This window comes from Diabrotica undecimpunctata, chromosome 2 (genome assembly GCF_040954645.1).
Source record: "Diabrotica undecimpunctata isolate CICGRU chromosome 2, icDiaUnde3, whole genome shotgun sequence".
Classification (NCBI taxonomy): domain Eukaryota; kingdom Metazoa; phylum Arthropoda; class Insecta; order Coleoptera; family Chrysomelidae; genus Diabrotica; species Diabrotica undecimpunctata.
In genome coordinates, this window is record NC_092804.1 from 48,302,337 (window position 1) to 48,314,616 (window position 12,280).

Consider the following 12,280-nt stretch of genomic DNA (forward strand, 5'->3'; position numbering starts at 1 on the left):
AAATAAAATTGAAGTCTGAAGGTCGCAGCGTAGGAGAAGCATAAGAAAGGCCAAGGAGAAAAATAGCAGTCAAATGTTACAATCGCTACGTCGAAAGCGCTACGTTGAACTTAATATTGTTAATTAAGTTAAGTAGGTTTAAGTAAATTTTTTATGTATTTCAATTTTATCTACAAATAAAGAAATATTTTATTAATTACTATAAAAAATTGGATGAATTAAAAAAATAATTTTATAATTTTTTTTAATTTATTTATGCCTCAACCTCATAGGGTCATTGGCGTTGTACAATTTAGAGTTTTACAGTTTATTTAGTACATTTATGGAATGTAAGTATGATGTCTGTAAGGCAATATTAAGTGACGGAACGTGTATATTTTTTGTTTTTCTTCTAAGAAGTTAATGTGGTTTGGGATATTTTTCCCGGATATCTTTCGTACCATTTGCCACACTTTATTAATTGGTGTAGAAGAATTTAATTCTGAAACAAACTTTTTCCATGATTCATGTTTACTTCTTTTAATGATGAATCTAGCTCGTGCTTTTAGTCGTTTGAATTCTAATTTAATTTTCAAGTATATTATATTTCCTGAATCGATTATTGCTGTTTTTGAAAGTTTAATAGCTTTTTGACATTCAGAATTCCACCAAGGGACTGACGAATTTAATTGTTTGGAATTCAACATTACAAGAGTATTGTATACTGTCAGGATTCGTTATTACAGTCGGAAAGTGGTCATTATCATTTAAATCAGAAAGTACATCCCAATATAAGGTAACTGATAATGCTGGATCACCTATTGAAAGGTGTATGGCAGAGGATTTACCAGTAGAAATGTCAAAATGAATATTTCTTCCATCGTTTAGTAGGTTTAACTGAAAATTGTCCAACATTATTTAGATTCTACGACGTAATGGAGTAATTTTATTTGATCCCCATATGTAATTATGTTCATTAAAATCACCAACTATTAGACGAGGTGAAGGTATTTGTTTAATCAAATCTGAGATTTCATTAGTGCTTGGGTTTTGTGTAGGTGGAATGTATGTATTACATATGTTCATTTTTAAAGGCTCTTTGATAGTAATTGCGACTGCTTCAAGTTGTTCATTGATTTTAAGAATTTCTACATCGATGGATGAATGAGTGTAAATTGCTACGCCACCACTAGCATGGTCTACATTTTCTCTATTTTTATATGTGCATGTGAAGTGTTTTAAATTATGAAGTTTAGTATTTTTAAAATGAGTTTCCTGTAAACAAAGTATGGATGGATTAAGTTTTTTAATCATTTGTTGTAATATCTCAAGGCGAGTGTAATACCCTCGTAAGTTCCACTGGATAATTGAGAAAGCCATTATAATATACCTTATACAATTTCATTATCTGATTCGGTGTTAGTTTCTGATTGTATGGATTTAAGTATTTTGTTTCGAAGTCTAGTGCATCTATTTTTTGATTTCCTATTTGATAAATTTTCATGTAGTTGATTTAATAGTTTCAATAGGTTTTCTAGATCATTTGTATAAGTTTTTATTAAGCTTACTGAGTCAGGGGTACCATGAGCATTTTCCAGTATATCTACTAATGTTTCATAAGATATTGAATGATTTACTGAAGTATCTTCATATATTCGTCTAGCTGAATTTTTTATATTGTCAGTTACTTTAATGGTTCCTATGCCTGTGATTGAAGACTTTTGCTTTTTTAATTTAGGGTTTGGAAAGGGGTTATTTACTGGAGTATCATTTGGTGGAGGGGTTATAATTTCAGAGCGATTTCGTTTGTTTGAGGGAGGATCGTCGGACATTTGTTGGAAATTATTGCTTTCTGTAACATGAGTAGATGATAAAATATGGATATCCCGTTTAGTTGATAGTGTAGGAGCCGAGGAAGATATTTTTTTTGCGTTAGGGGAATGTATTCATTGTCTATTGGATCAGTTGAAGTAGTTTCCCTAGATCAGTTTCCTTAGTAGTTGGGCAATTTTCAGCCGAATGTCCCGCTTGCCTGCAATTAGTACATAGATCCTTCTCCATTACAAGAAATATACGATATGATGTTATTTCGTAATTCACAATTATTGAGTTGGGTATTGATGAGAGTGGGGGAGAAATAAAAGACTTCTGAAACTGAAAATGTGTTTGTAATTAGGATTTGATGTACCTACCAATGTTTAAAAAATCTATTGGGATTACCAAAGATAATCCCAAATTAGAAAGTGCATTTGCAATAATTAAATGTGGGATTGAAGGACAAACATTTGATATTAATAATCTTTCATTTGGTGACATTAATTTACGAGCCTGAATTTTTTGGTGGTTTACAGTAATTATCCCTTAGTTAATTTGTAGAAAATGGTTAACAAAGTTTCGCTTGTTAGATAAATGCAAATTCGACCACTTGACATTCTAGAGGAGAAAATAATATTTTTTGGATGAATTAAATCACCAACTGCAAATAGATAGTCTTCCAACTTTGTATTTTCCAGCGCAGGAAAAAATATTGCTTGTGTTTTGGATGGAAATTTAAGTACATTTTGATTTGTGACAGTTGCAAAAGATTGTTTTATATTTGTATTTGATGAACGTTGCTCCAGTTCTTGTTCAGGGGCCCCAAGAGGCGGAAAATTATCCATTTTTGATTATTATCATCGATAACTCTGAGTCCTGTTTCCTCGATATCAGAACTGATAAACGGTAGCAGTAAAAAGTTGTTGCTTTATAACCAAAAATTGATTCTTGTTTACGTGGATTTAACTTAAATGTTAATTATTTAGATTAAATAAACATTTGTACTCACAGATTTTATACTTGTGGTGAAAAAAATCACTTAGATTCACTTTGTAAGTAAAAACGTTCAGAACTGAAGAAATAATCGTTTAAATATTTAAAGTTTTAAGAGAAACTTTGAAATGCGTCTAAACACTTTGACAGTTTTTTGACGTTTTTTTTTTTCAATTTTATAATTTGAATTTAGAATTTCTAGTGATGTGGCATATATATAGCAATTGATGGATATTCAAAAATTAAAATTTACGTGTTTTAAATTAGTTTTTTTGAGTTGTCTGTTTCTGAAATAGGAAATCATAAAATGTTAAAATACCTTGGTAGTTAAAAGTGAAGTGACGTTTAATATACAAATAAAATGAAATGTAAAACAAAATATTCACTTAACAAAAATTACAAAAAAATCGTTGTATTTTTAATAAATGTTCAAAAAGGCGTCCGTCGACGTCAATACATAATTGCAAAGGATGTTCAAAAGAGACAATAATTAATACATTTCTGTTTAATCTCATAAATTCATTTCTAATTCTCTCATTTATATCTTCTTTAGTTGTAGCTGGTCCTTTATTCAGCTTATATTTTATTTAGTCCCAGAAAAAAATATCTAGCTTGTTTGACTCTAGAGATTATGGAAGCCATCTTCTCACCCCTTTCCTTCCATATCCACATTTTTCCACGTATGTTCAACGGTACTACTAAAATAATTCCGGCAATTCGTTGTCCAAAAAATGTAGATACATTTTTCTGTTTACGTGATCCTTGAAATAGAAGTGTCCTATGACATAATTTCCAGGAATTTTAGCCCAAACATTTTATGATCACGTTGGTTTTTAAATTCTTTCTCCACTACGACCACTAATTTTAAAAGAATGTGCATTTTCCCTTCCAATTTTCCCTGTCCAATATTAAACTTTTAAGCAAGTTTAGTGACAACGTCATAGCCAGCTAGCTAGAATATTGAGTTTTGAATAATATTTTACACACCAACAATTTTAACTACTTAGGTATTTTGATATCTTATCCAATAATAACAAATTAAGAATCAGTCTAGATGATTATGTATTTTTTTTAAATTATTTTTGATTGAATGTTTTTAAGGTCAACCTGATAAAATTCCACCTAATTTTTGTTGCAATTAATCTTTGGTAATTAATGTGGAAGAAAGACTGTCCAATGCATGGAGAGAGAGTGTGACGGCATCATTGTATAAAGATAAAGGGGATATTAAGGACTGTAGGAACTATAAACGGATAAAGTTAATGTCACACACAATGCAAATTTGGGAGAGAATCGTAGAGCGAAGATTAAGGTGAGAGACATCGATAGGAGAAAAACAGTTATGCCAGGGAGGAGGCCAAAGAAAAACTAGGAAAAGTAGGAGAACTTAAATTCTTTGGCTTCTACAGGAGGCTTAACGGAAAATGAGCCCCAGGATCAAGAAATTGCCCACAGGTTGATTTAACTAGAAGCGAGTGAGCGGGATATTTTGTAATCAAAAAATCGGGGAACAACCGAAAGCAACAATATACAAGAGTGTGCGTTGGTGTATGGCAGTGAAGTGTGCCTATAATGACGATTCAGTAAAATAAGGTGGAGGCTGCTGAAATATAAATGTTAAGGTGGATGTTGGGTAAGACTAGAAGCGACAGGATCACGAACGACTTGATTAGGGAAAGAGCTGGGGTGACTACAGTATCAAAAAATATTCAATAACAAATACTGCAATGGTTTGGACATGTCAAACGTAGAAATGAAAACTATGTGGGACGAAGGATAGAGCTGTTAGATGTTGATGGAAGAAGAGGTAGAGAAAAACCGAGGAGAAGATGACAGGACTGCGTGGCAGAAGACTAAAGAGAGAAAGGTTTAGTTGAAAAAGGTGCGATGGACAGAAATAAGTAGCGTCGAAGAGTAAAGAACAGCGACTCCTGAAAAGGTAAAAGCTGAGGAATAAGAAGAGGAAACATTTTTGGCTCAAAAAATGATGAATTACTCACAAATCAAAGCAGTTAAGCATAATGAATGCTTAATAAATAATAAAGTATCATAAAATAACATTTCGTTACAATAATAAAACATAGGGTGTTCTATTTAAGAAAATACTCATTCTGAGTTTCGATCAACCCTGTATACATAAACTTCAATACAATACAACTCTACAATTCTACAGAGTGTTAATTTTGCTACGAAATTAATGAAAATTACATTAGATGTGTCCAAAAATGTAAAAATTTACAAAGTGTTCCTTTATAAAAAGGATAAGTTTGTTTCACTGTATTAATGCAGATGGGCTTTTGCGTTTAAAAATATTTTTAATATATCATCCTAGTTGCGTAATATAAGAGATAGTACCTTAAAAAAAACACTTAATTATTCAGCTGAAGACAAAAATATTTCCAATATTCGTAGCCAAGAAAGTATTAAATGGGAGCTGCAGATGTGGCTGGATGCCTGCGAGAAATGATCTGTAGCAATTAATATAGCACTGGAGAACAATATAGAACCAAAAGCTAATTCAGATGAAGATGAAGGACCTTGTCAATAACGTGAATTTTGCTGATAATATAATTTTGGGACGCTAACAAATATGCAAAAAAGTTTACCACAGACTACCCCCGGTTCCCCCTAAGACTCCCCTCGTAAGAAAGAAACGGAGAAAATCGATTTACCAAGAATTCTACTCTGTAGAACAAATCTTTTAAATAAAAATGTAGCCGGGATTATTTTTTACCAAAATTTTTATTGCCACTTTTTGTGTAGAATTAATCGTTCTCTCAGAAACAACGCCTTAAGAGATCGGCGATTTTTAATGTCAGTTACGCAAGCGAAATCAATTTTAAATCAAATTTGTATTAAGTCGACGGTAAAAATCCGATATCTTTTGATAAAAACTGTTCGATTGACAAAAATCAAAATGTGTTTTAAAAACAAAGAGTCTGAAGGTTTCGTATATAATTTTGGCATGTTGCCGCGAATAAAGTTCAGTTTTCCATAAAAGATGTTAAATAAATAAACGTTGCGAGATTTTTGCACTTTTTTATGATTGTTATGAGACATAAAATTTATCATTTCTATTGACCGGTCACTATGAACTTAATCTTCACAACTTGTAGCATGAAATTTCTGTTTTGACTTTTGGCAACAAATTTGAGATATTTGTAATATGCCTAAAAAAAAACGCTGAATTTAAACTTTCACATCACAAACAATTGAAAACAACTAAAACTGCTTCTTTTCCGATTACACGACGTTTTTGGAAACTCCTCCCTCCTCCTAAGTGCCTTCTCTGTTGAGGTTGGCGATCAATAGGCAAATTTTTCTCTGGGCTTGTAGAATTAATTCATTTCCTCTTGTTTGGGTCCAATCTCTGATGTTTCGTAGCCAAGAATTTTTCCTTTCGTCCTATGCCCCTTTTACCTTTAATCTTGCCCTCTAATATTACCTGGAGCTGTTCAAATTCCCTATGGCGCATTATGTGTCCTAGATATGATGATTTGATTTAATTATGATATTTTTGGAATCTAGACAGCTTTAATTGCAAATTTTAGAAAATACTGTACTCATGAAAGCTTATTCTCTGACGTGCGATCGTTTGTAATGTGAAAGTTTAAATGCAGACTTTGTTAGGTGTATTTCAAATGACTTATATTTGTTGCCCAAACTTAAAATCGAAATTTCATGTCGTAAGTTGTAAAGATTATGCTCTAGAAGTGGAAATTCCACTGCGATCGGTCAATGGAAGCGGACACAGTTTATGATTCTATGAGAATTGTAAAAAATTTACTTTTCACAAATTCACAAAAAACATTTTTATAAAAGCCGACTATTTGCGACAAAATTCAAAAATGCGTACAAAGGCTGCACTATTCGTCTTTAAAAACAATTTTAATTTTTGGTCGACAAGATACTCTGATCAAAAGATATCGAATCTTTACCGGCGAGTTGATACAAATTTTATTTAAAATTGATTTCGCGCGCGTAACTGACATTCAAAATCGCCGGTTGCTTCAAGCGTTATTCCTGAGGGAACGGTTAATTTTATACAAAAAGTGCTAATAAACATTTTTGTTGAAAATTATCTCAGCTACATTTTTCATTTGAAACATTTTTGTGAAAATTATCTCAGCTACATTTTTCATTTGAAACATTTTTTACGGGGTACAAATTTTTGCTAAATAATTTTTTATCGTTTTCTCTTCTACGAGTGGGGGGTTTAAGTCGAAACCCAGGGGTAGGAGTGAAAATTCAGCTTGTTCGTATGGTTTTTAGAAGTCAAATCTCTAACGGCTGGGACTACTTATTAAAGGAGTGATAAAATTATAAATTTGTATTCCCCTAAAGAGTGATAAAATTATAAATTTGTATTCCCTAAATATCTTTACAGTTAAATGTTTTACTTAAGATATGCGTTTTTTAAACAAAACATTTTTAAAAATTATTTCTGAAAATAAAAAAATATGGAATAGAATTACCTAACTGAATTAAGTATCTATCTATATAAAAGGCTGTGATGACAAGTAACACCGTTTGTCCAGTAAGGTAACGACAACGACGCCATCTAAGAAAGAAATCTGAACTACCACCATTTGACATTTCAATCGTATTTTGTTATTGAAACGATAAGTTTAATTAATAATACTGTATTAATTACATATTAATATAATTAATAATTCATTTTAATAATATTTTTACGGTAGAATTTTACACAAAATAATTAAAGTTTTATATTAGTTTAGATTTAAAATTCTAGCGTCACCTAAGAAAGAAATCTAAACAGATAAACTCACAGATAAAATAAATTAAAATTATGTGACATATAAAATATTTATTTGTCAAATAAAGTACTGAATAAAAAGTTATCTGGAAATAAATTGTGTCTATTGTAGTTCGTTATTATGTTGTAGGTTATCGCGAAATTAAAAATATAACCTAAATATTGTTGTTTAGTATAGGTTACAGACATGGATATTAAAAGATTTAATTTCATGTTAGAATCAGATATGCAACATAACTTTTTACGTATGGAAGAGAAGGTTTAGGTACAATTTCATCCAGTGAAAGTAGCTGTAAGGTTGAAAAGATTTAGCCGTTTTAATTTACAGCAACATTCTACAGTATAACCTAGCGAGAGATCAAAATTAACATACTTTTGAAGATGAATTGCTAAATGAAGACATTACTGAAATTTTTGAAGTTGAATATGTTTTGAGCTAACCTTATATAATATTTTAGTGTTATGGAAAAACCTGAGAAGAAACCTGAAAAGGGAGGTGAAAAGACCGCCCTTTCATACAAGAATTTTATTATTTAAAATTTAATTTTTAATTCTTTTGAAAATTTTTTTGATCCTAAAAAATTGGCTGCGAATTTGGTAATCGGTAAAAAATATAATACAAAACTCGAGCTTTCCCAACAATACATTGCCAAACTAGAATTACGCTGGTTTTATACGTAGGTCGATTTTATAAGACGAGTTTACGCAAAAAGTTCAGCGACTCTCCAAAAGTGACTTATTTGTTATGAAAGTTGTACAATAGATTAAAATATTATTCTGTTGTCGTCTAGCCTTAAATAGAAGGAAGACAGAAAAAATTAAGTGGAGTGATTGTAGATTCAATTAATTGGACCCCCCTTGTATAATCACGGGCAAAATCACTAGTAATTTATAATTGATCATTTTTTAATTTGAAATAAATTTTATAAAGAGTCGGCCTAGTCCATCAATTCTTAAAAAAGCTTGTTATTTTAACCTCTCTATAAAATTTTATACATATCAAAATAACACTTCTACTAACCGTAACAAATAGACTGCGTATTTCTTTCTCGATAGTGCTCTATTTTTTCCTTTATCCTATTTTTCAAGTTCAAAGCGGTCCTTAACTGCAGCATTTGTTGTTGTCGTCGTAGTCGCGCTTTAGACCAATGCTGTCCCCAAGTTACACTCTCCAATAAAATTAAAATCACAACACTTTGTAAAAGCCTCATATTCATGTAGACGTTTAACTTTTTTATTCACACACTTAATTCCGTGTTGATTCGCGTGTGCATCTGAATGCAGTTCATGTTTGCGTGCCGGTAGAAAAAGAATACTCCTCCTTCCACTTTCACTTTTCATGGTATATATGTTGGTAAATAAGACGCCGAAAAATATTCTTAAACTGGGCGATAAATGTGTATTTTTTTCATTTGGTCTTATTTACCGTCTTGTAATATATCGTATAATAATCATCGCTCTTAATTTCAAACAAATATAAAGTACAAATGCATTGCATGAATTTTATTATACATTTTTGCTATCTTCTTTTTAATTATTTGTGACAAAGGAAGCGTGGCAGACTGAAGATCTACTCGTTCGAAGTTCTGCCTGTTCCTCCACTACTAAGTGTTGATATTTATGCCCTCTTACTTTTATTCTTCATTACTGATTACTTACAATCTACTAAACTTAATCTGTTATTGAAATAAATCACTGTCAAATGGTCATTTATTACGGGTAGCTATTTATTTGTTTATAGTTTAGTTTATTATATTATATTATATTAATTTTTTACAAAGATGCACTAAAAGTGTAATAAACTAGCTATTTTCCTAATTTGGTATGAGAAGTTCCTTTTCATTTTTTTAGATTTTTTTTAGAAGATGGGTAAAATCGCCACATAGCCTTAGTTATCCAGATTCCTTTTACTTGTCCTGATGGTAGCCAAGACCGCACATTCATCTAAATCTCATTTGCGCATTATCGCAGTTTTGTACTGGAGACTGCCTAATTCTTCTCTTACACTCTTCATTGCTTTTTCTATTAACTGTAGTCACCAATCAGGTGATTTCAGCGTCTCCTACACCATTTCCTTGATTGATTGCTTGCTTCCCAGCTCTCTCTAAAGCAGGCTCCTAGTAGCTACCAATCTATAAATGCCAATAGATTGTGTCACATAGTGGCTGACAATTCTGGAATAAGCGACCTCCATTCCTCTTCCACCCTTCCCACTTCTCTTGCCAAAATATAAATAGCCTTTCTTTTCGAATTTCAGATTCGGAATAAGCGACCTTCATTCCTCTTCCACCATCCCCATTCCTCTTACCAAAATATTTGGTAAAAAAATATATAGTTTGACATTCATTTCTTCTTCTTCTTCTTCTTCTTCCCCTTATAAGCAATTCTGTTTGTTCATTGGCGGATTAATACCTCTATGGAAGGTTGTCACTACATCTTTTATGCGGTCTTCGATACTTCTTCTGTCGATTGGTGACTTATCTCTTGCTATTTTGACGACACGGGTCTCCTCCATTCTGCGCTTATGTTATTATTCTATTGGCAACATCACTAAAAGATAGGTACCTTAAGAAGAAGATTGAGGACTATCGCCTCGGTTTTACCTACATACTGCTTTAGTTGTACATTCTCATCCATTTCACGACGTGGCTGCATGTCCACTGTCCATTGAAAATAAGAACCTATTTGTTCTGTCTCATCACCATCATAGTGAGGATATCCGCAAATGCAAGAGTTACACGGTCTTTGTGTTGTTCGGTCATGATCACGTCACATGCTAAGTTCCACTGCGTATGTCTTAGCGTGATCCCTTTAGTACTTCAGCCGTCATATCGATCACCACTCCTTCTTTTACCACTTTTTTCTTTCTGACAGATAATTCGCGAGTAATATCAACTAGTAACCCAGACAAATTGTCGTTTATATAGTTCTGATTAATTTCTTCTATTTTAAGGTATTAAAAGCAATCCGAGCATCAAACAGGAGTAGGATTGTCCATTTTTGCTCAGTTCCAACACTGCACAACTCACGAAAGCAAGGAGTTTTATCACCTCATCAAGCGTGCTCCTGTTTTTTCTAAAAGCAAATACACGATATGACGGTAATATTAAGAAGTTTTTCATTTGGAATTTACATAATATCTGTATATTTTATTATAGATAAAATTATATATGCGAACATCACATCTGTAAAAAACCACTTCCTCATGATAAAGGCAATTTAGTTTCAGTATCTCTAAATAATAACTAGAAAAAGGATGGTAAAATATTTTGGTCTCCAGATTAATCAAGTTTCCTTTCTAAATGTACTTCTGTCAAAAGCGGCGGGCGTAATTTCGGCCGGTAATCCCTTGGCCTACCTGCATAAATCAAGGGGTACCATTTATGACAGGGGTAATTTCGGCCGAGGGGTTGATGTTTACGATGAGATTAAAATATTGGTAATTACGCTTCATAGTTTCTGTAAAATATTAATTGTGTATTTATTTGGAAATACCTAATCCTGTGTACCTGTCGGAAATACCTAATCCTGTGTACCTGTCGGAAATACCTTTAATTTACTTATCTCTTTATTCTAATAACTATGTTGTACCTACTTAAGATTATTCCTTTAAATGTATAAAATTCACAATAACAGGTATAAAATTATTATAGCTAGTCAGTATTATAACTTATCTGAAGCTACTAGTCGATAGAAAGCATAAAATATATTATTTGTATACGATGGCATCTGTTTCAGTAATTAAGAGTTCACGCGGTGTGACTTACTAGTTGTAGAAAAGTTTCAGTTTTGTAAACAGGACGTATTAAAAAGTGGTGAAGTACGTTGGAGGTGTATAAAGAAAAATTTAAGATGTTTAGCCAAACTGTACACTGTTGGTGCGGAATACACAGTTACTAGAAGTGAATTAATCCACAACCACGAGTCCGATGAAACTACGTTGGAGAGAAAAATAGTGACGACTTCATGCAAGCGCAAAGCTGAGGAAGACATATCGGAGAAACCTTCAAAAATTATTAAAAGCGTTCTTTCAAATCATTTGCCAGAGAATTTGTCATCGATAGATGTCAGTCTAATAAGAAGAAATTTGTACAACAGCCGCCGTAAGCTCTTACCAGCCCTGCCTAAGGATATTCACGATGTACATTCTGTACTCGATAGTTATGGACCGAAAACCACAACAGGTGAAATTTTTTGTTTATTAACAGCACAGCTGATAATATCATTGTTTTTTCTTGCCATACAAATATAATAAGTTTATGTAAAATGAAAGATTTTTACATGGATGGCACATTTTCTTATTGTACAAAATATTTTTATCAGTTATTTACCATCCATGGACTGGAAAATGGGCATTATGTTCCTCTTTTGTATTGTCTGTTGCCCAATAAGACCAGTGACACATATATGAGACTTTTCTGTTGGTAAAATCTAAATTTTTGAACTTTATAATATTGTTTTTGACCGAAGGAGGTATTTGTGGATTTTGAAATCGCAATTCATAACGCATTAAAAGTTGTCTTTCCCAAAACCAAACTAAATGGTTGTAGATTCCACTTGCACCAGGCGTGGTATAGGAAAATACAATCATTAGGGTTAACCCAAATGTATAAAGATAAAAACTGCGAGGAAAGCAAATGGCTTACTCATACTTTTGGGCTAACTTATTTAGACCCCTCTGAAGTTGAAGATTGTTTCATATTTGATCTCATGTCA

The 12,280-nt window shown here is 32.2% G+C and overlaps 1 protein-coding gene across 1 annotated transcript in view; it reads right to left on the reverse strand.

Moving 5' to 3' along the window:
* The window catches only part of LOC140434507 (pancreatic triacylglycerol lipase-like), a 118,670-nt gene extending 109,828 nt beyond the window's left edge, over positions 1–8,842 (reverse strand). The window contains exon 1 of the mRNA XM_072522829.1: positions 8,586–8,842. Coding sequence (XP_072378930.1) covers positions 8,586–8,781 — 196 coding nt within the window. The 5' untranslated portion in view covers positions 8,782–8,842. The remainder of the gene's footprint in view (positions 1–8,585) is intronic.
* Positions 8,843–12,280: the final 3,438 nt, after the last annotated feature.